The 27685-nt window shown below is 41.7% G+C and overlaps 1 protein-coding gene across 3 annotated transcripts in view; it reads right to left on the bottom strand.

Annotated features, from left to right (window-relative positions):
• The window catches only part of SAMD12 (sterile alpha motif domain containing 12), a 430213-nt gene that overhangs the window by 114771 nt on the left and 287757 nt on the right, over positions 1–27685 (bottom strand). Inside the window, exon 5 of one of the 3 annotated variants that reach the window (XM_043483221.1) lies at positions 21944–21963. The exons of the other annotated variants lie outside the window; for them this stretch is intronic. Coding sequence (XP_043339156.1) covers positions 21959–21963 — 5 coding nt within the window. The 3' untranslated portion in view covers positions 21944–21958. Of the gene's footprint in view, positions 1–21943; positions 21964–27685 lie in introns of those variants that run through there. 3 annotated transcript variants of the gene reach the window in all.

Below are 27685 nucleotides of genomic sequence, written 5' to 3'. Positions count from 1 at the left end.
GTGAGAGATATTCTTAGGGCCAATGATATAACACGTACATAAAAAAGAAGAGAGTTTGACTAAAGTCCACTTTAGTTATGAAGTGTGCTGTGTGTAGAGGTGTGGATAGGAGAACTGACAAATAAATGGGATACCAGAGCCTGGCAGATACCAAGTAGGCAGATGGTCAAATTCTTCAGGGTCTGTGGGGCAGGATGGGGTGATGGACGTGTGGCAGAGTCCAGAGAGAGGGGGTGGGTCAGATTCAACAAAGTAACACCAGCAAGGGGGTAAAGGAACTGGGATCTTCTGGGGGGCTTCCAAGGGTTATAACCACGATGAAAGGACCTAAACTCTGAAGATGCCTGAGGGGAATTCTGCTCTAATCAAGTCAGTAAACCAGACAGGGAAAGACAAATACATGATATTGCTTATAGGTGGAACCTAAATTAAAAAAAAAAAAGATACAAATGAACTTATGTACAGAATAGAAATAGACCCACAGACATAAAAAACAAACTTTTGGCTATCAAAGAGGAAAGGGGCGGGGGAGGGACAAATTAGGACTTTGGGATTAACATATACACTGTACTATATGTAAAGTAGATGACCAACAAGGACTTACTGTATAGCACAGAGAACTATACTCAATATTTTGTAATAACCTGTAAGGGAAAAGAATCTCAAAAAGAATAGATGTGTGTATATGTGTGTGTGTGTGCGTGTGTGTGTGTGTGTGTAGGTAACTGAATCACTTTGCTGTACATCTGAAATCAACACAACATTATCCAGCTATACTTCAATTACAGTTTTCACGAAAACAAAAAAAAAAGAACACTTCCCCGGTAGTCCAGTTGTTAAGAATACACCTGCCCATGCTGGGGACGTGGGTTCGAACCTTAATCTGGGAGGATTTCACATGCTGTGAAGCAACAGAGCGCGTGCCATGTGCCACAACTACCGAGCCTGTGCTCTACAACAAGAGACGCCACCGCGATGAGAAGCCCGCACACTGCAACCGGAGAGCAGATCCCGCTTGCCGCAACTAGAGAAAGCCTACACAGCAGTGAAGACCTAGCACAGCCAAAAATAAAATAAAAACTAAAAACATAAATCAGGTTGTCAAAAAGAAATTCTGGGATGACTTCACTGGCAGACCAAGGTGGAAGAGAAACAGAGGCAGGCAAGGCAGAGCTGTCCAGTGATGTGCTTTGAATGAGAAAAAAAGGGCCTTGGTCTCCTTCAATATGAAGCAAAGTATGGATGGGAAGAACTATTCTGAAAGTGTAAGAATATTGAGAGTCCAAGGAGCTGGCAGTTGGCAAAACTCAGATGAAAGATCATCATCCCAGAATGCATCAGAGTGGCTTCAGGAGGTGTTTGGCAGGATTAGCAACAATCTTTGTGGCCTACAGACACACAGCTCTAAGCTAAGTACACGTGTGTGTGCTTGGTTGCTCAGTCATGTCAGACTTTTTGCGACCCCATGGACTGTAGCCCACCAGGCTCCTCCGTCCATAGGCATTTTCCAGACAAGAATACTGGAGGGGGTTGCCTTGCCCTCCTCCAGGAGATCTTCCCAACCCAGGGATCAAACCCAGGTCTCCCACATTGCAGGTGGATTTTTTACCGTCTGAGCCACCAGAGAAGTCCCAAGTACATATAAGTCAATTCAAATAGATTTTTTTGGGATGCAGAGAGTAGATGGTAGATTGATCGTCTCTCAAGTTTGCATAGCTGCCTCAGAGCTGGGAAACTGGTTCATCTCATGATCACGTGAAAGTCATGCAGATTAGGATGAGTCAGACAATGCTGCCCAAACCTTGCTGACTTGATAAACTGACAAGAAAGGCTTCTTCTTTCACATGCCAGTTTTATGTGAATAAGGCTATTTTCCTTCACCACAAACTTACAGATCTAGGGACCCTCCATCTTGGCAGACCACCATCTTCAATAAATAGTTTCCCCTGTCTCCCAGAAAAGGATCCTGAGAGAGAGTGGAGGACCATGCAGGAAAGAGTGTGGCCCGATTAGGAGATGTCATACACGTGCCGCTGGGCTGGACCCAGTCATTTGGTCCTAATCTAAGCACAATACAAGCACAGCTGGGAAATGCAGTGTTTCTCTGTGCTCAGGAGAACCGGGGTCACAATGGTTCTCAACATATTGTTCGAGATCAACAGAATCAGAATTAACTGGGATTTTGTCAGAAAAGAAAACTCAGAGGCTCCACTGAAGACTGACTGAATCTGTAGTTCAGCAATGTGTTTTGACCAGCTCTTCAAGTAATTCTAATAGATAACTAAAGTTGGAGACTCACTGGTGAAGGGGATTAGATAGCCAGTCTCTTTCCTTCTTTTTTTGCTAATTTTTAAATGTTCCAGATTACAGACAGACAGTGCATCTTCACAGAATTGTATATGCCTCTGAGCATTTATATATGTACTCTGTTGGGAATTAAAATTACAGTTTCTACAATGTGCAAATTTAAACATATTTTGGGCTTCCCTGATAGCTCAGTTGGTAAAGAATCTGCCTGCAATGCAGAAGACCTCAGTTTGATTTCTGGGTTGGGAAGATCCCCTGGAGAAGGGATAGGCTACCCACTCCAGTATTCTTGGGCTTCCCTGGTGGCTCAGTTGGTAAAAGAATCTGCCTGCAATGTGGGAGACCTGGGTTTGATCCCTGGGTTGGGAAGACCCCCTGGGGAAGGGAATGGCTACCCACTCTAGTATTCTGGCCTGGAGAATTCCATGTACTGTATAGTCCATGGGGTTGTAAAGAGTCAGACATGACCGAGCAACTTTCACTTTCACTGTGGAGAACAATATGGAATTTCCTTTAAAAAAACTAAAAATAGAACTACCATATGACCCAGCAATCCCACTACTGGGGATATATCATGTGAGGAAACCATAATTAAAAATGACACATGTACCCCAATGTTCACTGCAGCACTATTTACAACAGCCAGGACATGGAAGTAACCTGAATGTCCAGCATGTGTTTCTGAGTGTTCATTCATGGAGTCAAATAATTTTATGCACTTGTAGGCAGGCATTTATTTACTTAAAGGTTAAAACATGTCTGACAGTGGTTGAACCATTTGCAGAAACTCAAAACAAACAAGCCAGAGTAGAAATGCTAATGATAAATCAGAGCAGGATCAGATAAGACTGACACAGGAATAAAACCCTGGGAAAAGAATGACATAAAAACCTAAAGAGAAAGAGAAACTTAGGGAACGCAAAGAGTGAAAAGTGATGGCACCACGGACGTGAAGAATTAGCAAAAAGCTGTAATCAAGGTGGAGGACACTTAGCATGTGCAACGTGACAAGTGTGAACACTGCCAAGAGTGAAAACATGAGTAAAAATATAGAAAGATGCAATGGAAGTGGCTCTGTTGACCCACTGACAGAAATATTTTCTATGTTATTAAGTGCTCAATAAATGTATGCCATACAAACCTGAAAGCTACAAATACAAAAGCAGCTTAGTCGATTTCTGCCCATAAGTGTCCCCTAGCATGAATCACTGACCAGTATTTAATCTTAGACACCTACGAGATGCTTCAAAAGGTGGGATACAGAATTCATTAAGTGTTGTATCTTAAAATAATGAGATTGTTCATTTGTTTCTAATAATCATATGCATAAACTGATTGCATTCATATTTCATGAAAACTTAGGACATACTAGAATTGCCATAATGAGAGTAGACATTTTGTCTTTTAACCAGTTTTTAAATTATAAAAGCAATGCAGGCTCATAGACAAAAACGATCCATGCAGATGGTCACAAAATGAAAACACTTTCCTCCATGATTCTACACTTCTTTTTTAAAATTTATTTTTAATTGGAGACGAATTACTTCACAATATTGTCATGGTTTCTGCCATACATCAATATCAGTTCCCGGACATACCCACTGCCACTAGTTCCTTACATTATCCTTAGAGTATTTTTCTACAAGTAGAGAGTCCTTAACCTGCATCTTGGGAACATCTCATTTAAAACAGGTACCTTAGCTGCCAAAAAGAAGGCAAAGACAACACAAATAGAAAATGACAGTGGAAGCTGAGAAAATTTTTAAAAGCTCAAATGAAGAGCAAGAAAAAAATAAGCATAGAGAAACATAAATGTTGGAATATGGTAAAGCTCTTTACAATATTTTCCAGTGCCATAGAGTTGAGCATTTTTGCTGGGGTGGATTCAAAGGACAAAAGACCAGAGAAAGAAAAATTAAACCTGTATATTATTTATGGAAGCCAGAGGAGGGGAAAATGAATGGCTTCCAGGGAAGAACTGGGAATATCCTCAGATGTTCTTAAATTTCTCAGGTCATATTGTGTAATGTAAATGGCAGTGTCTTGAATCTGTAGCCACATTCATCTAGTCTTACGCTCCTTAATTTATTTTTAATGTCTTTGTCGAGGATTACTATGTGACATTAGCTCTGATCTCAAAGAGCTTATGGCAGAGCTAGAAAAAACACGACGAGCAGAGATGAAACATTTGGGAGTAAGAGTTGGTATATAAAAAGAGATAGATTGAATATAATTAAGTGACAGCATGCACTTAATTAAATTCAAGCCATAATCCACGTTCTGATTTTAAAAGTCTATAATTTCTCACTTCCCACTGTAACTAATACCTGGAGTTCAGCTCAGTCCACTCATGTAATTTAGCAATGACTATGTTTTCATTCTCAAACAGAACTCTGCTGTTGTTGAAATGTGTATATATGGTTGTGTGTTTAAAAATACCTGTTTGATTTTGGGAGAGGGAGGGTGAATTTGATTGCATCTAGTGATTGATTCTTCAAACTTACTGTCTCTGGGAAAATATGTCACAGGATCATAAACTCCAGAGAGAGAAGCTCGAGAAATCAACAAGGTCAATCCCTTGCCACCAGGTGGGATGGAACTTCTGACTGATTTCCTAGCCAAAGAGTTACGGTGACATCCGTATGCATCTTTACTTCCTGCATATATTGAATCAAAGAACAACCAGGCATCTGGTACCAGAGCATTATAAAGTCATATGTGATGCTCACTAATACAAAACGCCTGGAAGGAAATGAAGTTAATACATATGGCATTCAATTTACAAATGAACACTCATTCATCATCAAAGACCCAGAATGATCACTGCCATGACATAAGAAAGAACTTAGGAGGAATATCTGTTTTCCTTTGTGTATCATCCCCCTCAACACAAGCAACTAAGAGGAAGACACGTGTGCATTTCCTGGGCTTGATCTGGGGCCTGCAGCACATTTCACAAAGGCATTCAAGGGCCCGATGTCTTTCAGACAAGACTGTGTTACGCCAGTTTTACATTATAGACAACTTATATAGTGGAGTCTTCAAAAGAATATTACTTATGCATTATGCCAAAGTCATAAACATTATTGGAGGTTCTTAAAAAAAATTACATCAATAGACCAAATAGAAGACAGCTTTGGAATGGAATCCTGTGGTTGTACTCCTAACACCATCCAGTTTTCTTTTCCAGGAGGAAGAACAGGCAGCTTGTTCTCCATCACCTCATAGATCTGATTTGAGGAGATACTGACAAGAGAACTTTTTACAAGAATTTTATGGTTAACAAAGTCTATGAGGAAACAGAATCCTCCTATGTCTTCAGTGTTGGCAGTACCTTTCTTAGGATGTCAAAGAGAAAGTTTCTTTCCCTTCTGATTTTGACCTTTTCTATTTGGCAGATGTTGATTTTTTTCCCCTTCTGTCTGTGTTTCTAATGGAGCTTGAAATTAACATGGCTTTTTTGTTTCTCTCCTAATTTGTGTGCCGCCATCATCAGTGTTGTCAGCATAGTTCTGGGAATAGGGTTTGTTTACTGCTTCTGTTGAGCCAGCAAATGGAGAAATGCAGAAAAGACTGTTCTGCTCATCCCCTTTCAGGGTAGAGTTCCCTTTCATTCACAGACACAGCCTTTACTAAGCAGCCAGTGACCTTTCTGGGTGCAGAAGCCAACAACCATCCTCAGTGCTTGTTCTCAATGACGCTGCTGAGCTATTTCAGACAGAGCTGGGTATATCCTGACCCCAGACACTCCTTGTTAACAGGTAACGCAGATACTGAACGTTTCCCCATATATTCCCCATCTTCAAAGATTCCTTGTAGGCCTTTTGGGTTCTCACTTCTTTTCCTACTCCTTTGTGAGATTACCCATTTTTGTATCTTCAGATATATGTGCTACATATATATATATATATATATATGGAATATCTGAAGATTTGTGTGTGTGTGTGTATATATATATATATATATATATATATATATATATATAGTACTCGTTTGCTAAGTCACTTCAGTCATGTCCAACTCTTAGGGACCCTATAGACTGTAGCCTGCCAGCCTCCTCTGTGCATGGGATTCTTCAAGCAAGAATACTAGAGTCGGTTGCCATGCCCTCCTTCAGGGAATCTTACCGATCCAGGGATTGAACCTACATCTCTTGCATCTCCTGTATTGGCAGGTAGTTTCTTTACCATCTGTGAAGCCCCCATACATATTTCAACAGAGGACAGTATTATGATTTGCAAAATTTTCATCCAGAAATAATGCCTAGCCAGGTAACACTTATTGGCAATTTATCCTGGTCCACAACTTGGTTCAGTACTATTCCAGTCACCTGTTTGCTTTCTGATCCATACATCACTCTTCTTTGCTTCCTCTGTTGGCACGAAATTACAGTTCCCAGACAGTCCCTGCCTTCTGGCTTCCAGACAGTTCTAGACAATATAAGGCATGAGAAGGAGACTCGGGGCAGAAGAAGGGAAAGGCCAGCATATTTCTTCCCGGGTCACTTTGTTTCTGGGGGCATCTAGGGCAGTGACTGTTATCTCATGGCCCCAGTTCTCACTGGACTGCCCACTGGGGTTCCAAGTTCTGCCAGGCAACTCTGAGCTCTGAATTCTGCCTCCTCCTGTGTGCCCCAGCCCTGGGAAAGCTTTCCACTGCTATTAACCTCTGGGTTGTCTCACTTTTGCACTTGTTCTGCCAGTTCTCTTTATTAAGTTCTCTATTTTAAATACACCCGGAGTGGTTTCTGGCTGCCTGACTGGAATCTGAATGATAACCATTCCATTGGGAAAAGAAGGTGCAAATCTTCTCAGGATGTAGAATGGACGGCAGTGACTCCTAGCTGTCCTCAATGTGTCATCCATTTAATAGAATATTTAGGGACTTCTCTGGTGGTCCTGTGGTTAAGACTCTGTTGTGCTTCCTATGTAGGGAGTGCGGGTTTGATCCGTAGTCAGGGAACTAAGATCCACACCACAGAGCACATCCAAAATATAAAAAAACTGAATATTTAGCAGGGATTCTGCTTCCAAGCTAGACTTGCAGTTTGCTGTGGCCATGTGAACAAGTTCTGGCCACAGTGATGTGATCAGATGAGTGGTGTGGCAGAGTCCAAACTTTTCTTTAAAAGTTAGCTGCTCTGTCCTCACGGTACCTTCCTCCCCTCTTCCTGTGGTTTGGAGCATGGATGGACCACTGGCGTTCCATCTTGGAACACGAGGATGTGGGCCAAATTTGGGAGACAGCAGGACCAAAAGACACAGGAGCCCAAGTCCTTGAGAACTTTGCGGAGAAAAACCAGCATCCCAAGTCTGCTCTGCCTCCCTCTGTAGTTTTACATGAGAAGCAGAGAAAAATCTCTTTCCTCCAAGCATCTGCTCTTTCCAATCTCTTTATTGCAGCCAATTTGAGCTCCAAACCAATTCAAGATCCAAATCATGATCTCAGTGTCTGTCCCAGACTGCTGATTAATTTTCTTATACCTTTCCTTAACAAATTAAAGCAAGGTCCTTGATCCTCTGACCTTATTCCAAGTTGTGGCCTCCTCCTGTTTATACTTAGAATTGAGCTACTCTCATCAACAAAGCTCTCCAAAGATTTTATTCCCTTTAACAGCTTCTGCTCTGCTTATTAAGTTTCCTCTGGAAGGGAGGAGTTGGGGGGTCAAAGCCAGCTACTTACTGAGCCTATATCTAACCTAGAAAATGATTAGAGCCTGGATGTTGGAGAATTTTTAATTAAAAGCCTAGGAACATTGTTCCTCAGGTATTAATAAAGCCAGCAAAATGGAAAATCAGCATGGCCCAACACCACAAGACACACCGTTAGTGTCCTGGTCTCATGGCCTTTCTTCCTGGAGCCGATGGGCTGTAACTGTACCTAATGGTTGCCAAGTACAGATAAATCTCACCTATATTTCACCCAAGTGGGTGTCAATTAGAAACACGGACTTCTAGAATGGAGGTTCCCAAGCTTTATTGTGCATGACAATCACTGGGGGGAACTTGTCTGAAGTGAAGATTTCCACCCTTCTGCTCATGATTTAGTTGGATTGGGGTGGGGAGTTCACGAACTTGCCTGATGGAAAGGACCCCAGGTGTCTCTACAGTGCTTGGTCTATGGACCACATTAGGAGAGATTGTGCCCCTGGGAACTCATGAAGGCTATAAAATTGCCACAAGTGTAGAGAGTTGTCATCAGTTGGGGGTGGGACTGGCCCACATGAAATGATGCCTACCACATTCCAGGAACTCTGCCAGGTATCTTCCAGAAACCATCTAGTTCATGCTTTTGATAACCTGCATAACTATTATTACTACACTTGTTTTGCAGTAAGCAACCTGAAGCACAGAGAACTTAACTTGCCTCAAGTTACAAAGTGGATTCAAAGCCGGGTGTGTGTTGGAGCTAAGTCTACTGGTTCCTCTCGTTTTGCTCCACACCCTTCCCAATCATGCTTTGTATTTCCAGACACTGATCTGTGTGAATCGCAACACAGGGTCCTCTGGCTTCTGGTTGGGTTGAATCCTGCCAATAGGAAGTGCTAGGAGAAGACTGGGGGGTAAGGAGAGGAGATCAGTGTATTGACTCCCCAGCCTCCCTCACTGCAGTCTCCAGGGGTGAATCTTTTAACCAAAGGCCACAGCTCTTGTCAGTGGCTCTTGCTCCATGACTGTCCCCTCCTAAGTCCCTGTAACTATTCCCTCTTCTTGCCTTTTTCAGCCTAAGGCTGATCACTGGTACCCTTCCTCTTTTTCTCTCTAATTGGGAAGAGTGAGTTTGTTGAGGGCAGGGTCTATATCTTTTTATCTTTGTACACTCTGCGTCTAGATAGTGCCTGTTTCCTGTTAACATAGTAGAAAAATGTTAGTGCATGTTGACATGAATAAACACTTTACTAGTCCAACGATGTGCTAAACATTCTCTATTAACTCATTTAGTTCCTGTTATTTTTTTCTTTTTTAAGAATAAGATTTTTTTTTTAAAGAAAGCTATTGGATGTTTCTCCTAGAAAAATGAAAACTTTCGTTTGTGCAGAAGTCTGTACACTAATGTTCATAGCAGCCTTATTTGCAATAGCCGAAGACTGGAAATAACCTGTATATTCTTCCTTGACTGTAAAGTTAAACAAATTGTGGGACATTCATCCACGGTATATGAGACAGCAATAAAAAAGAACAAACTCTTCATCCATGGCAACAAGTCAGATACATCTCAAGGGAGTTAAGCTCGGTGGGAAAAACAACAATCTCAAGAGGTTATATACTCTGTGATTCCATGTAAGTAACATTCTTGAAATACCTAAATGACAGAGATGGAGGAGGAAATAGTGATTGCCAGGGATTAGCATGGACAGTGGGGATAGATGTGGCTATAAAACTACAGCACAGAGGATCTGTGCTGATGGAACGGCTCTGCATCTCAACTGTAGTAGTGGTTACACAAAGCTCTGTGTGTATGTGTGTGTGTGCATACTCAGTCATATCTGACTCTTTGCAACTCCTGGACTGTAGCCTGCCAGATTCCTAAGTCCATGGGATTTCCCAGGCAAGGACACTGGAGTGGGTTGCCATTTCCTGCTCCAGGGGATCATCTTGACCCAGGATTGAACCCATATCTCTTACGTCTCCTGCAATGGCAGGCAGATTCTTTACCACTGAGCCACCAACACAAAGCTACACCTGCGATAAAATCACACACATACACACACACATACACTTGCATGCTTATAAAGCTAATGGATTGTACCAATGTCCATTTTCTAATTTTGATGTTATACTATGGTTATCAAGGTTTTAGTAATGTGGAGTGAGAGGTAAAGAAAGGGTACATAGAACCTCCTTGTACATTTTTTCTCCTGCTTCCTCTGAATCTATAATTATTTAAAAAAAAAAAGTTGAAAAAGAAAACTGGTATATTTTATGTCTTCATGTTTTCATTGACAATAGAGTTTCACTATTCTACTTTTAGAATGATATTTAGATTTTATTTTATTCTATAGAATGTATGAGCTACACAGTCTCGTAGAGACAGAGAAAAATGTATAGAAGATGTCAAGCCTTTACCTGTTCCTGTCAATTATAAGTTAATGGATCATAAGAGCTGGAATAGGGACATTTGAATTGACTAAATTGCATCCCCCCCATCCCCAAATTCATATCTTGAAGTCCTAACCCTTAGGACTTCAGAATGTGACCACATTTGGAGATAGTATCTTAAAGAGGTAACTGGGTTAAAATGAGGTCATTAGGGTGGGCCCTAATCTATTATGATTGATACCCTTATAAAGAGAGAACATTTGGACAGAGACATATAAAAGGAAGGGCTTCCCCAATGGCTCAGTGGTAAAGAATCTGCCTGCAATGCCGAAGACACAGGAAAAGCAGGTTCAATCCCTGGGTCAGGAAGATTCTCTGGAGGAGGACATGGCTACCCATTCCAGTATTCTTGCCTGGAGAATCCCATGTACAGAGGAACCTGGTGGGCTACAGTCCATAGCGTCCCAAAGAGTCAGACACAAATGAAGTGACTGAGCACACACACATACCAAAGTAAGCCCGTGAGAGAATACAGGGAAAAGACGACCATCTCCAAGCCATGAAGGAGCTCTCAGAAGAAATCAGTACTACTTACACCTTGATCTCAGACTTCCAGCTTCCAGAATTATGAGGAATAAGTTCTTGTTTAAGCCAGCCAGTATTTGGTTTATTGTGATAATAGCGCTGGCAATCTAAACACAACATATCCTACCCTACCGGGCAAATCAACTTCTAATGTGTACCAATGGAAACATTTAGTTTTGTTCACCCAAATACATATCTGGTATAATTTGGAGCAGAACTTTGTACAGAGTAGCCCCAGACTGGAAGCTCTCCAAATACCCATGAGCTGCAGAATGCAGAAATAATTTGTGATGTGTTTACATGTTGACCAATTTAGAGCAGTGGGAATAAACTATCTAAAACTGTAGTTAGGACTTCTCTGATGGTCCAGTGGTTAAGAATCCGCCTGCCAAGGCGGGGGACCCAGCTTGATCCCTGGTCCAGGGTGGGGCAACTAATTAAGCCCGTGCACTCGAACTATTGAACCTGCGCTCTGGAGCCGCAGCTGCTGAGCCCACGCGCTGCAACCACCAAAGCCTGAATATCCTAGAGCCTGTGCTCTGCAACAAGAGAAGCCACTCAATGAGAAGCCTGCAGGGACCAACTGGAGAGCAGCCCCCACTGGCCACAACTAGAGAAAGCCCCGAGAAGCAACGAAGGCCCGGCGCAGCCATGGATCAATAAATAACGAACATGTTAAAAACAGCAACTGTAAACAACCATATGAATGAAGGACCCACAGTGCTGAATGAAGCCATACACCAAGAGTACATGATGAGTGATTCTATTTATATGATGAGCAAAAACAGATGATGCTTTTCTTTACTGTTAGAATTGAGAAGCGTGTTACCCTCAGGGGGTAGCCCCTGGAAGGCAGCATAAGAACGACTTTTGGGATATTAGCCATGTGTTATTTCTTTATCTGGATGTTAGTTTCAGGGGTGTGGTTACTTTGAGAAAAGTCTGTGAGCTGTACAGTTAACATATGTGATCTTTTCTATATGTATGTGTGTGCAGGCGAAGTCGTTTCAGTCCCGTCTGACTTTTTGTGACCCTATGGACCATAGCCTGCCAGGCTAGTCTGTCCATGGCAAGAATACTAGAGTGGGTTGCCATGCCCTCCTCCAGGGGATCTTCCTGACCCAGGGATTGAACCCACGTCTCTTACATCTCCTGCACTGGGAGGGAGTTTCTTTACCACTAGCGACATGTGTGGCAGGCTCTATGTGCGTACTTCAATTGAAAAATTTTAGACAGAGGTTTTCTATGAAAAAGCTGGGCATGCATCCCTGATATTCTTATTTGCCTCTATTTGCTTGAGGGGAGAGAGACAGGAGTGGCTGCTTTCTGATTCCAAGTCTGGTGAGGTGGCTTCAAGGAACTCTCAAACAACCTGACATATGTTTCTGGGATCTCAGGGGACAGAGAGAGACAGCTAAAGAGCCAGAACCTGCGGCTCGCTAACTGCTCTGGTGGCAGACTAAACAAAAGATTTTAATGTCAGAGACAGTCTGTCCTCATTTGTCTGTGCAAGGACTACACCCCCATTTCTCCTGGAACAGAACCTGGGCCCTCCTGCACGAGAGAGCTGGTGTGGAGTTGCTAAGATCTCCTCAAAGAAAGAGACCACTTAAAAAGGGAAAACACCACTCAAGCCAAGAAGCTGATGTGCTGCTGAAATAGCATCGGGTGAAGAAATAGAGGCTTGTAGAAGGACACAGATGCATTTTCTCTCATCAAAAGAAACACAATGAGCCACCTCCAGTGGTGTGGGGAGCAGGGTATTGTCCTGAGAAGAACATATCAAAGAGGAAACACTTGTCAGCCCTCACGAGCAAGGGTCCATTTACGGTGGTATTTGTCACGCGAGAACTTTAGTGACCACTGTGCCTTTCTCAACCTGTTCTCATCAGGAAAAGGTGAGAAACCCCTAGTCAGCAAGGGAATGAGCTGCGCGTGACACTGGATACATGGATGTAGCCTACATTCTTTTTTCAACATATCCCACACTAGGAAAGAGAGGAAAACCATTAAAATTGGAATTTCCAGTCATAACTCAGCCATCAGACTCCTGGTGGAAGTTGTGGCCTTGGGAAAGATAGTTAAAAGTCACAGAGCACATCTTAAAAGTTCTCATCACAAGAAAAAAAAATTGTAACTATGTGTGGTGACAGATGCTAACCAGACTTACTGTGATCATTTCACAATATAGGCATGGATCTAATCATGTTGTGCACCTGAAACTAATATAATGTTCTATGTCAATGATATCACAATAAAATAAAATAAAAACCATAGAACTTCCTTGGTGGGACAGTGAATAGGAATCAGCCTGCCAATGCAGGGTACATGAGGTTGATCCCTGATGCAGGAGATTCATGTGCCGCAAAGCAATAAAGCCCACTGATTATAACTGCTGAAGCCTGTGTGCTGTAACTACTGAAGCCCTTGTGCCTAGAGCCTGCACACCACAGCTAGAGAGTAGCCCCTGCTCCCTACAACTAGAGAAAGCCCACACACAGCAGTGAAGACCCAGTGTGACCAAAAATAAAAAAATAATAAATTAACTAAAAAAATTAAAACCACAGCATAATTTTCAAGGGGTCATAAATTGATATGATACTCATAAAACTGACACCAAGAATATGTTTTTCTCTCCCAGTGGTTCACATCATCTTGGGCCATATCAACCCCACTTCCTCAATAATGGACCAATGGTTCCTAGAACTAGGAGTGAGGGAGGGGAAGCAATTGAGGGCAACCCTAAGGTTTTGAGCTTGGGTGATCAGAAGAGACTGGTGTCCATAGTCAAAATACAGATACAGGAGAAAAGATCAGGTTTGGTGTGGCGGCAGTATATGACTTCATCTTTAATGTGTTGAGTGGGAGGTGCCTCTGGGCTATGGTGTGAAAATGGTCTTTGGACAGCTGGGAACTTAGAGGGAATGAAACTCAGAAGAAATAACTGGGGTTGGACTTGTCAGTGGACAGGTGCAGTTGAGGGCTTGGGAGTAGGTGTGGTTCCCCAAGAAGAGGAACATTATTTTCTAAGGAGTGATTAGTGGAGTTGCTCGTAAAGACACTGCCACATGCGTAAGGAAAAGAGAAGAGTGACTTTCCTGAAGGTGATTTAACAGAGTCCCCTGAAGAAAAATGGGATCAACAGTGGCAAAATTCTATAGATTTCAGGGAAAAGAGATACTGAAAAGTATTTGTTTAACGTCAGAGGATGCCAGTGATCTTAGAGTTACCATTTTGGGAAAAGAAGTTGGGCATGAAAGCCAGAACACAATGGATGGCAGAACAAATGAGATGTGAGAAAGTACAGACAATCCATACAGACCGCGCTAGAAATCTAGTTATGTAGGGAAGGAGGGCAAAAGTTTAAACACGGGAAGGGTCAAGGAAAGGCGTCCTTCCCTTTTTTGTGCCACAGGCTCCTTTGTCAGCCTGGTGAAGCCTATGGATTACTTCTCAAGACTGTTTTTAAATGAAAAAAAGGGAAAATATGTAAGATCAAGTCATATTAAAAAACACCTGGTGGCACAGTGGATAAGAATCTGTCTGCCAGATTAAAAAAGTCATGTCCCCTGTCATTTAAAAAACATGTCCCCTGGTGGCAGGGGACATGGGTTCGAACCAAGGTCCAGGAAGATTTCACATGCCGTGGAGCAACTAAGCCCCTTAGTCACAACTTCTGAGCCCACAAGTCGTAACTACTGAAGACTGCATGCCTACAGCCTGTGCTCCGTAACAAGAGAAGCCACTGCAACGAGAAGCCCATGCACTGCAACAAAGAATAGTACCCACTCGCCCACAACTAGAGAAAGCCTGTGCAAGGCAATGGAAGACCCAGTACAACCAGAAATAAATAAATAGTTTAAAAACAAACAAAAAAACACCTACCCAAGTGTTTCTTTATCATTGCATTAAATGAGAGGACTTATTGGCCAGAAGTATAACTAACACAATTTGAGAGTGGTGATGAGAGCGAATGCTATATCAAGGTAATTTCAACTGTTACGTGATTAAAAATCACATGTGATTCTAGTGACAAAGTCACAAGAACTGTTAAGAATAGTGAGGTTTTATACTTATGTTCATAATAGAAGGAAATGTTAAATTTCAGTAAAAATAAAGTATAATTTATATACTGAATTCAGCATAAGTATAATTTTATTTGATTAAAATGTATGTGTAATATTTATGCTAATTATTCTACATGAAAAGAATATATATCTCTAAATTCATCAGCCCTAAATATATTATTTATATTTATCACATATTGTTGAACAACAATATATATTATATATCCCCAAACTGATGAACCCCTGATTCATGAATTCCATCCATGGTCTCCTTGGAGGAGGAAGAGTTCCTGAGATGTAAGGTTAAGAATCTTTCACTAAGGGAAGAGAGGGATTTTGTCTTGAAGGAGAGAAAATCTGTTTATGAGAGAGTGGAAAGTTTTGACTCTCCAGCATTATAATGGGATAATGTTGTGAAGTAAGATTGTGGAGGTAGCTAGGCTCCCTAAGTGTATCTCTTGACACCTTGCTTATTAACTGTGTGATGTTAGGCTAGTTAGTTAACCATTTAACTCCTTTATACCTCAGTTTCCTTATCAATAAAATGGGATGATCAGTAGTAACCCATCTCGCAGGTTGTTATGAGGGTTACGTAAGGAATGTTTTAGCCAGTATTACATCTTCCGCTCACTCAGTATCTCTCAGCAGACATGACACCTTCAGTTCTTGGAATATGTTGTATTCTCCCTTGATCAGAATCACTGTGTATGCTGTTTTTCTGTTTGTAAGACACTCCCCACTGTCCTCAACATGACTGACTCCTTCAACCTCTGGGATTCAATTTAAATGCTACCTCCTTAGAAAGCCTTTCCCAGAAGCCATACCTGAAATAGGACTCCCATCATAGTCTGTCTCAGCGTTTTTGGTACAGATTTGTAACTGTTTTGTTAGCTGTTGTCTCTTACGAGCTCTGTAATGGCTGGAGTTGTCTCTCTCTTGATCCTCTCTCTAGCCCTGTACCCACCACAAGGTAAATTCTCCATAAAAATCATTAAATAAGCCAAAAGGTATGGAGCAGCTGAAGATATAAGGGAGATCCCCAGCTGTATTCATGCTTGCAGATTGTGCTTCAACTTTTGATGTGGGTATGGATTTTATTAGTCTATTCTTATCTTGTCCTGGAGCTGCTGGAAAGAAAGACATATTGCTTGCAGTAAAATGTTTACAAGGCAGCATTTAGTCTTTCTTCTAACACTGGGAGCATCCCCTCTCTGGTCAAGGCTGAACCAATAAAACAAGAGAAGAATGACAAATTCTGGGCTGTGCTAGGACAGTTCATGTTTCTGCAGCCAGTGCACGGGGCAGCCGTCGGGAAGCCACTGGCTTCCACAGAGCCAGTCTTTTGCTCTCATTTCAGATCTAGGCAATGTGAAGGGATGAAAGAGATACTGATCTAGGCTTCAGGAGTCAGATTTCTAGTTCTGATAGTTCATGTTTAATTGGGGGATTTCGAGATCAACCTCTTTGAGCCTTAGTTTTTTTCATCTAACAAACGACAATTTAAAAATATCTGCTGTGGGATAGGCTGCTAGCTATGCCCTCAAGTCCATTCTTCCCTTCACTCTGAGCACAAGACGAGACTATAATTCCAAACTACCCCTGAGGCTGGTGTGGTCATGTGATTAAGCTCTTGCTTAGTAGGATGTAAGCACAAGTGATGTTTGTCACCTCTGTTTCCTGCTCAAGGCCCTTTACTTCCAGATTGGAATAACAAAGATTGGAGCAGTATCAATATCAAAAATGGTATATTAAAGATGGCAGGGGCTTTCCTGGTGGCTCAGATAGTAAAGAATCTGCCTGTAATGCAGGAGACTCGGGTTCAATCACTGGGTCAGGAAGATCCCCTGGAGAACAGCTACGCATTCCAGTATTGTTGCCTGGAGAATTCCATGGACAGAGGAGCCTGGCGGGCTACAGTCCATGGGGTTGCAAAGAGTCAGCCATGACTGAGCAACTAACATGCACAAAGAGGGCAGAATGGCTGTTAGTTCTGGCCCGTAAATCCCTGTGTGGAACAGTCATCCCCTTGACTTGCAACCTTCAGCTAGGATGTTAAATAAGAGAGAACGAAGCCACTAACTCTTTGGAATATATTTGTTTTGTTTTTTTTCATTTATTTTTATTAGTTGGAGGCTAATTACTTTACAACATTGCAGTGGGTTTTGTCATACATGGAATATATTTGTTATAGCAGCTACTGTTTCTCCAATACATGCCTTATCTATAGAGTTGTGAAAGATGGTAGTTCTCATGTATAAGGAAGAGTTTAAGGAGGTATAAAGTGCTAATAAATTTTGCCATTATCATTATTTTTCTTCTAGCTTATTTATTTGGATTGGATTCAATCCAAATTATTTATTTGTATTGATTTATTTGCATCGTACCTTAGTTGTGTCATGAGGGATCTTTCATTGCAGCACACGCACTCTCTAGTTTGGCCCAAGTGATTTCGGCATGTGGGCTTAGTTGCTCTGAGGCATGTAGGATCTTAGTTCCCGCACCAGGGATAGAACCCATGTCCCCTCCATTGCCAGGCAAATTCTTGAGTGCTGGCCCGCCAGGGAAGTCCCTTCTAGCTTTTTTGAAATACAGATGACACATTACATTGTGTAAGCTCAAGGTATACAACGTGATGATTTGATACACATATATACTGCAAATCATTTTAATAGAGAGAAAGCAAGTGCACATCAGAGTGCCTGACATATAGTTAATATTTAATGTTTACTTTTTGAAGGAGTGACTGAACATGTTGCTGATGAAAAGCCTGAGATTAAAAAAAAAAGTCTATACAACACAAAAACACAGGAAAAATATTTGTTTGCTCAGGAAAAACTTTTAACCGATTCATTTGAGCTCATATAAGTAAAGCAAAAACCTCCTGGATATGTGCTTTTTTCCAAGAAGATTGCTTTTCTTTTTAATACGTTTTCCATCAAAAATAAATTATAAAATATTAAAGGACATTTTGAAATAAGAAAAATATACCCTAATCACACCACCCAAACACACTCTTTCATTTTTACCCATTGCCTTAGACCTTTTATCTATATTCATGTCTATTTTTCAAAGCTTTAAATCTGTTTCTTCTTTTTAAAATAAATTTTAATTTGTACTCAGTAAGGAAAGCACAGGCTTGGTAATTCTCCAGAAGTGATTCCAACAAAGAACCACCTAATATTTCTAACAGTTCCAATTTAATATTGCCAGGGGGGTTCCATTCTTATTAAAAAGCATACCAGGGAGAGGTGGTGATTTTCATAAGAAAGTACACAGGGGTGTTAATTTCTCACTACAATTAGGGTTATAAGGTTACAAATGTCACAATCTACTTCCTTTTAAGAGTTTATCTTGTGGGTCTTACAAAAATTGCATGAAGGGCAAATGAGTACATATGGATCTTATTTAAGGGTAAAAATGAATTCACAGATTAATTCCACAAATGTTTCTTGAGTGCCCACTATGTGTCAGGCAGAATGTGGACCATATTGAGTAAGAGGCAGTCTTTACCCTTGGAAAGGTTAAAGAATGAATGAAAGACAAGAAGAAACATTTCAGTGAGTGCAGAGGAGGAGGCAAGGCCATCACATGGAAGAAATGAGACCTAATGCTTGGCTGGGAAGCCAGGCAGACAAATGGGTAGAAGGAAGTTCAGGCTGGCTAGACACATGAACCAGAATGAATGATGCTCACGAGACTGCAGGTTATTCTACCTGACGAGTGCACTGGGAGTGAATGGATGAGAAAGAAGTAAGCAGAGGTCAGATCATGAAGAGGAAGGAGACAATCTTCATCATAGCAGTGATTATGTTTGCTCAGCATGCCTAGGACAGAGCTCAGCCCTACATACGTTCATACATTCCATCTGTATTTGTGGAATGCATCAAGCCACATCATACTATACAGTTGATCATTACTGGTCTCAGTCTGGACTCTGGTTGTAAAGGAAGAGTATACCCAGCTGGCAAGGGATGGCTATTCTTCTTTCCCCAGAGACTGCATTTACGATGGCCCTATGGCCATGCCCTATATGCCAAGGACCACTACTTGCTTCTCAAGGCAGGACACTGCTTCAGTATTGTTGATACTGAATTGCCTGATGTGCAACAGCAGGGGTCAGGCACTCTGAGCCCTCATCTGTGAAAGGGCCCCTTATTTCAATTTCACTTTTCAACGACATCAGCAATGCCACAAATGTAGCTTCTTAAGACATGTTTGCAAAGCAGATGTATAAATGCCATTTCCAACTCCTATTCCTAGAAGCAAAGAATCAGGGTGGGTGGGTAGAGAAATGGAGAAGTTACAGAAGAAATAAGGGAAGGCCAAGGGGAAAGGTGGGAAGATTTCTTCTAATTGTTTCTTTATTCTTGATTCTAGGTTTTTTTTTTTTTTAATTTTTAAAAATGCCTCTTAGTTGAAATTGAGCATTAATGATGTAAATTTGCCAGGGATCTTACTCTCTAGGGAGAGGAACAGTTTAATAAACCAGATCGAGCAATACTGAATTCTTTGGAGGCAAAAACAGATTTGACTCACAAGAGCCCAGCAGGGTGGCTGACTTTGGAAACATTTTGCTACCGCTCTGCTGGGCACGCTAAGAATGCCTGGCGCTAGCTGACTCCATGGGGGGAGCATACAGATTCAGCTGCTGAAGAGTGATGTGAAATTAAAGACAGAATGAAATGTGTGAACTTATTTAATCACATCTGGTGCTTCAATTTCTCAATAACAGCACCCTGTTCCACTGTGTCAAATTGGAGAATGACAAAAATATATATATGACCTATAGCTAGAAGATGGATTAACTCTCTAATGTCTGCCAATCCATTTTAGGGATCTAAAATGCAAATGACAACTGAGTTTTTCTTATAAAGAATTTGGGAGCAATTACTCCTGAACTGACATAAAGTTACCATAAACTGAGAAGTACAAAGCGAAATGTCACCTCCTAAAAGAGACCCAAAACTCAGGGTCCCAGCTAGGTGATGACTTGGAGAACATTTGTTGTGCAGTCGCGAAGTCATGTCCGACTCTGTGACCCCATGGACTGCAGCATGTCCAGTTCCTCTGTCCTTCACTGACTCCTGGAGTTTGCTCAAATTCGTGTTCATTGAATCAGTGATGCTATCTAACCATCTCATTCTCTGCTGCCTCCTTCTACTTTTGCTTTCAATCTTTCCCAGCATCAGGGTCACCAAGTAAAAGAACTATTTCAGCCTCTTTTAGGAGTTTACTAAGATATAAATCTGTACTGGAATTGCTATTTAAATCACCCCCGCCCCCCACAGCCCCATCCCACCCTCTCACAAAGAAGCTGCTACATTATGGCAACTGGAGGTTTATACTGAGTAGTGGACACAACACACAGTGTCATTCTGCAGGACCAGGATGCTTCCTTGGCTAGCCAGATACTTATCCTTCATGGCAAGCGAGGTCCTAAAGGTTAGTCAGGTGTTTCATCTAATGTAAAAATAGTTATTGCAGTTAAATGCTAAATTCTTCTGGGGTGGCGGGATGCCTTCTACATGATCCCATTTAGCAGCAGAAAGTAAATGCTTCGGTATTACTAGCTTACCATAGCCAGTTTTCCATCCCATTTACAGAGAAGCAAATCAAAAATGAATACAACTTGACAATAGCTATCTTGGTCCCTTCCATGGAGTGAGCATGCAGCAGCATGCAAACATGTATACGAGTGATCCCCAAAGAGGCACAGAGCAGATTTGTTCAAGAGACTGACTCAATGAAGGGCATTATGTAGGGAGTACACGAACAGACAGTCCAGAATTCTAATGCCATGAATTTTGAGAAGCATGGACTTTCAATATTTTTTAAAATGAACTCCTACCCTGAGAAAACCGTAATTCAAAAAGACACAAGTACTCCACTGTTCACTGCAGCACTATTTACAACAGCCAGGACACGGAAACGACCCGTGTCCATTGACAGATGAATGTATAGAGGCGATGTGGTACATGGATGCAATGGAATACTACTCAGCCATAAAAGGAATGAAATTGGGTCATTTGTAGAGATGTGGATGGATGCAGAGTCTGTCACATGGGGTGAATTAAGCTGGAAAGGGAAAACAAATATCATTTATTAATGCATGCAGGGGGAATCTAGAAAAATTACACACATGAATTTAGTTCCAGGGCAAGAATAGAGACACAGACATAGAGAATGGACATGTGGACACAGTGGGGAAGGGGAGGGTAGGATGCATTAGGAGATTTGGCTTGACATAAATACACTGTGTGTGTTAGTTGCTCAGTCATGACTGACTCTTTGCAACTCCATGGACTATAGCCCGCCAGGCTCCTCAGTCCATGGAATTCTCCAGGCAAGAGCACTGGAGTGGGTTGCCATGCCTTTCTCCAGGGGATCTTTCCAACCAGGCATCAAACTTGGGTCTCCTGCATGGCAGGCAGATTCATTATCGTCTGAGCCATGAGGGAAGCCCCATAAATACCCGACTATGTGTAAAATAGATAACTATTTTAGCTATACAAGGAACGGCTGTAGCTCAGCTGGGTGCTCTGAAGTTACCTAATGGGTGGGATGGGGAGAGAGGTGGAAGGGAGGGCCAAGAAGGAGGGGTTGTATGTATGTATATAACTGATTCATTTCATTGTATGGCAGAAAGTAACACAACAGCATAAAGCAATTATACGCCAATGTAAAAAAAGTAACTTCTACTGCCAGAGATCTGAGAACTGAAGGTTCTCCTGGTTCCTCTCCTGTTTATGAAAATCCAGAGTGTGTCAGCCGTCTTGGCAGCATATACATCATAGTCTACTGTAATCTTCTGACCTCCTAAGACTGAAGGCCAGTTGAGGGCAGAAAACCTGGTTTGCTCACCTTTGTCATCCATTTCCAAAGCATATGACCCAGTAGCTCCACAGCACAGGTTCAGAATAAACAGGTTGTGAACGGGACCATTCGCCATTCCAGGTAGCCTTATGCTGGAGAGTAATCAGTCATTTCCCAGTTTATGGAAAAACAAGAGATAAAATGCCACTAGAGGGGGATAAAGACTGGTGGGTAATCAAGTGAAGTTATATTAAAATTAACTTTCTGATTTTATAAAGATCTGCTGGGCAGGCCCTTTACAGACAGTGAATGAGAATTTATAAACACAAAAGGTTGATGAAAAACAAAGGCCCGTTCACTTTGTCACATGGTATACATATTTCTTTAGACCCTTGAAGAGCTTAAGCAGTTCTGGCAGTTCCTGACCCCACCCTTTTGTTGGCAGAAGGACAGACAAATCTGACTGGTGATGGTGGGCCATGGCAAGAACCATGGGGGCTGCCTCAAGATAGTGATGCCTCCTTTTCAGAAGATGGATCTTCAACTGGAAAAGTTGTGAATGCCAGAGATTTTAAGGCTTGCCAGATTTATTTTCAATGTCCAATATGTAGAGTGAGAGAGATATATTTTATCCATTTAAAGAGTCTTATGGATACTATAGACTTTAAACAAGTCTGTAATAATACAGGATATGACTAGTATATGGTAATCATTCCCTGTTATATTTTGGATTAAAATAAGTTGGTCTGCTCTCTTTACCTTCTTTTTAGTAGACAAAGCAATGGCTATGACCATCCTTCCGCCTCTTCATGAAACCCTGTGAAGATCTGCCCTTCCTTCTGGAATAAAACCAAAATCCTGACCATGGTTTACACGGCCCTGCAGTGTAACGCTCCTCATCTCTGACGACCGTCCACCTGTCTCACTAAGCCCTTCTGCTAGTTTCTTCAGTTGACTGAGTTCTCCTCTGACCCTGGGCTCTTCCTACAGGCTATACCTCTTGTAAAGTTTCCCCTCCCCACTTCTTTGCTTGATTAACTTGTTTATTCTTTGGTCACTCCCTTATGAAATCCTCTCCCTGACCCTGTAGCCTCGGTTCTCCCTTATACACTATTACACAGTGACTTCTTCACAGCTCTCCTTTCTTAGTTATTTGTGCAATTCTTTCTTTAATGTCTATATTCTGTCCTATATTTTAAGGGTCAGAACAGCAGTGGAAGTGTATGCCTTGTTCATTGCTATGTCCTTAGCACCTGGTCCAGTTCAAAATAGGTGCTCAACAAATAATTACTGAATGACTGAAAGTATCTTTCAACTAGAGCTGACTATAGGCTTGAAGCATTGGGCACTGTGATGGGGTGGATGGAGGTGGGCTTTGGACAGTGAATACAGCTTCAAAAAGACGGACAAGTCATTTCGACTCCCTGAGCCTTGCTGTCCTTGTCTGATGGCATAATGGCATGAACCCTGCCTTTGAAGGAAGTGAATACACGCAGTGCTACTTGACAGTGATGTTCTGTATTGATCATGGTCACACTACTGCTAATATTGCCCTGTGTTATGGCTCTAGCCATCCTTCCTGTTTCTGGAGGAAAAGTCTCACATGAAAGCAAGCTTCCCACCTTCCTCCTTTCAGAAATCCAAAGAGAAGCAGGAGTAGGGAACCGCCTTGTCTTTGTGCTAAATCAGGTCGCCTAAAAAGCCATTCATTAGTATCTAGAAACCTCAGACTGAGGGAAGGCATACAAATTCTCATTCTATGAGTTGATCACAGTTGTTTGGCAACAAGTGGAAGGCATTCTGGGAAAGTCAAACAGCATCACTAAGCATCACTAGATTAGGAAGCCTGGCAACATGGGTGGTGGATGGAAGGAACACCGCGGCATGTGGAGCCCCCTTCCCCACTACAGACACACGGCCTTCTAAGCCACAGTGGGGTGAAGGTGGGGACAGCTGAAGGGTCACCCTTAGCTATCTCTTCTCTTACATGGCTTATTTTTACTTTTAATTTTTTAAATTATGAAGTGTCATTCATAGAAAGGAGCTATGAAAATTATTGAGATTAAATTTAATATATTACTGAAATTAAGTTCCCAGGTGACTCAGTGGTAAAGGATCTGCCTGACAATGCAGGAAATGTGGGTTTGATTCCTGGGTCAGGAAGATCCCCTGGAGAAAGAAATGGTAACCCATACCAGTATTCTTGTCCTGGAGAATCCCATGGACAGAGGAGCCTGGTGGGCTACAGCCCATAGGGTCAAAAAAGAGTTGAACATGACTTAGATTACATACAAGGGGTTATTAAGTTACGTTAAAATTTTAAATGTACAAACATTTAAAATCATTGTCATTAAAAATCAGTATTACTATTAAAAATAACCATAAAACAAATACTCATGCATCACCTATTGATTTTAGCAAGTAGAATGTTAGCAGTGACTTCAAATGTCTAGAGGGCCTTATCCCAGTTCCCTCTCCTCCCCTCCACCTATGATCATCTGCACTTGGGTTCATTGTTCACTTGCTTTTAAAAAAAAATACCTCTACCACCTGTACACATATCTCTAAGTAATGTATTGCTAGGCTCTGTTTGGAAATGGATGTGGATCAATCATATCGCATGGCTTCCATTAGACTCTTGTTCAACTTTGTTTCTGACATTTGTCCATACTGAGGCATGTGGCTAATTAGAATTTACTTTCCATTGTACAAACAGCAAAATTTATTAACCATAACTGCAGATGGACACTGGGCTTATTTCCAGTTTGGGGCTATTATTTGACTTTTTTGTGCATTTACTCCAACATCAAGGGGAAAGGTTCTGGAGGCAGGGCAGTCTGCTGGAAGTGGAGTCAATTTTATGGAACACTGTGGAATATGCAGTTTGGGAAAATAATGCCTATGGCCCAGCCACTCAGAACTCCTGTGAAGTGGGGATTCTCTCTAACCTAACTGTCAGTAATGTGGTCATTCCTAAAGAAACAGGACAAACATTCTGGAACTAGATAGGATACTGCTCCAACTCATCTAAGTTCTACCCAGATGTAAATTCTATCACATGATTAGACAATTCATGTGAGGTATTAGATGCAGCCTCACTAGGTATACAAAATAGTGGGTAGGGTGAAGTGTACCCAAGATATGGAAAGACAGGTCTTGATGCAAGAGTTCCCACACACATAGAAAACGCTGAGTAAGGCAAAGTTCTCTTGCTGGGTCTACTCATGAAATTGGCTCCTTTCCATTCTCCTGAGGCAACTGAATGACAAAACTTATTATGTAAACGCATATCATGCAGCCCTCAAATTAAGAGTGCCTGGGAATGCAGAGAAGTTACCCAAGGTACCAATGAAGAGTAGTTATCAAATAGGCTCCCACCAAGGCATAAAAAGATGGTTCCACACCACAGACCATAAACATCATCCAAACCCAAGGAAATAAACATATGAGGGAAGAATAGACTTTGGAAAAAATTCACCACAAGAGAAAGGCAAAAGTTTAAGAGTAACTACTTTGTATTCTCAAGGTAATTATTCAGAATACAAACTTGCTAAAGGAAAGGTCATAAGGCAACAAATGGAGATAAAAAGGGATTTTATGAAAAGAATTGTTGTTTAGTTGCTAAGTTGTGTCTGACTCTTTGCCACCCCATGGATTGTAGCCTGACAGGCTTCTCTGTCCAAGGGGTTTTCCAGGCAAGAATATGAGTGAGTTGCTATGTCTTTCTCCAGGGGATCGTCTCAACACAAGGATAAAACCCATGTCTCCTGTACTGCAGGCAGATTCTTTTCTGAAAAGAATACAAGTAAGCAAATAATTCCACTGTAGAATTTAAAACCGCTAAAAAATAGTGAAGAGGAGAATTGTTCCTGAATTAAATGGAATTAGACTAGTGGAATAGGCCAGTGGTTCCAAAACCTATATGATCACAGAAGGGGGAGGATACTTAAAATACATATTCCTAGGGTTACATATAGGAGATTTTGATTGAGTGGACCTTTGGTGAAGCTAAGAAATCTGTACTTCAAAAATACCCTGAAATGATTCAGAAAATCAATCTGGTTTAGTAACTATTAAGGTGAGACACTCACCAGAATTTTAGATATAACCAGAATTCAGAGAGAGAGAGAAAAAAAAATCAGGTACACAGTATATATAGCTATGCACAATGTGAATAAATGAGGAAACAATCAGAACCAATGTGAGAGAATCCATTTCAAAAATGTATATTGCCCTAAACAAAGTGAAAATATAACCAATAAAATCGGAAAAAGTATTTGCAAACCCTATATCTGATAAGGGGTTAATAGCCAAAACATAAAGAATTCATACAACTCAATAGAAAAAACAAACAAACAAACAAGTAACCCAGTTTAAAAATGGGCTATGGATCTGAAAAGACATTTCTCTAAGGAAGACATAAGAAAGGACAAAAGGTGCATGAGAAGATGCTCAGCATCACTGGGCATTGTTGTTGCCTAGCTGCTAAGTCGTGTCCAGCTCTCTTGTAACGCCATGGACTGTTGCCTGCCAGGTTCTTCTGTCCATGGGATTCCCCAGGCAAGAATACTGGAGTGGGTTGCCATTACCTTCTCCAGCATATCTTCCCCAACTGCGATTGAACCCGCATTTCCTGCATTAGCAGGCAGATTCTTTACTGCTGAGCCACCAGGGAAGTCCCACTACTCATTAGGGAAATGCAAATTAAAACCACAATGAGATTACCACTTCATACCTGTTAGAATCAGTCAGTTCAGTTCAGTCGCTCAGTAGGGTCTGACTCTTTGCGACCCCATGAATCGCAGCACGCCAGGCCTCCCTGTCCATCACCAACTCCTGGAGTTCACTCAGACTCATGTCCATCAAGTTGGTGATGCCATCCAGCCATCTCATCCTCTGTCATCCCCTTCTCCTCCTGCCTCCAATCCCTCCCAGCATCAGGGTCTTTTCCAATGAGTCAACTCTTCGCATGAGGTGGCCAAAGTATTGGAGTTTCAGCTTCAGCATCAGTCCCCTCCAATGAACACCCAGGACTGATCTCCTTTAGGATGGACTGGTTTGATCTCCTTGCAGTCCAAGGGACTCTCAAGAGTCTTCTCCAACACCACAGTTCAAAAGCATCAATTTGTCAGCGCTCAGCTTTCTTCACAGTCCAACTCTCACATCCATACATGACCACTGGAAAAACCATAGCCTTGACCAGACGGACCTTTGTTGGCAAAGTAATGTCTCTGCTTTTTAATATGCTATCCAGGTTGGTCATAACTTTCCTTCCAAGAAGTAAGTGTCTTTTAATTTCATGGCTGCAGTCACCATCCACAGTGATTTTGGAGCCCCCCAAAATAAAAGTCTGACACTGTTTCCACTGTCTCCCCATCTATTTCCATGAGGTGATGGGACCAGATGCCATGATCTTAGTTTTCTGAATGTTAAGCTTTAAGCCAACTTTTTCACTCTCTTCTTTCACTTTCATCAAGAGGCTTTTCAGTTCCTCGTCACTCTCTGCCATAAGGGTGGTGTCATCTGCATATCTGAGGTATTTGATATGTCTCCCAGCAATCTTGATTCCAGCTTGTGCTTCTTCCAGACGAGCATTTCTCATGATGTACTCTGCATATAAGTTAAATAACCAGGGTGACAATATACAGCCTTGAGGTACTCCTTTTCCTATTTGGAACCAGTCTGTTGTTCCATGTCCAGTTCTAACTGTTGCTTCCTGACCTGCATATAGGTTTCTCAAGAGGCAGGTCAGGTGGTCTGGTATTCCCATCTCTTTCAGAATTTTCCATAGTTTATTGTGATCCACACAGTCAGAGGCTTTGGCGTAGTCAATAAAGCAGAAATAGATGTTTTTCCTGGAACTCTCTTGCTTTT

This window comes from Cervus canadensis, chromosome 12 (assembly GCF_019320065.1).
Source record: "Cervus canadensis isolate Bull #8, Minnesota chromosome 12, ASM1932006v1, whole genome shotgun sequence".
Classification (NCBI taxonomy): domain Eukaryota; kingdom Metazoa; phylum Chordata; class Mammalia; order Artiodactyla; family Cervidae; genus Cervus; species Cervus canadensis.
Note: the sequence above shows the minus strand (reverse complement) of the source record. Positions and strands in the feature narration are given on the sequence as shown.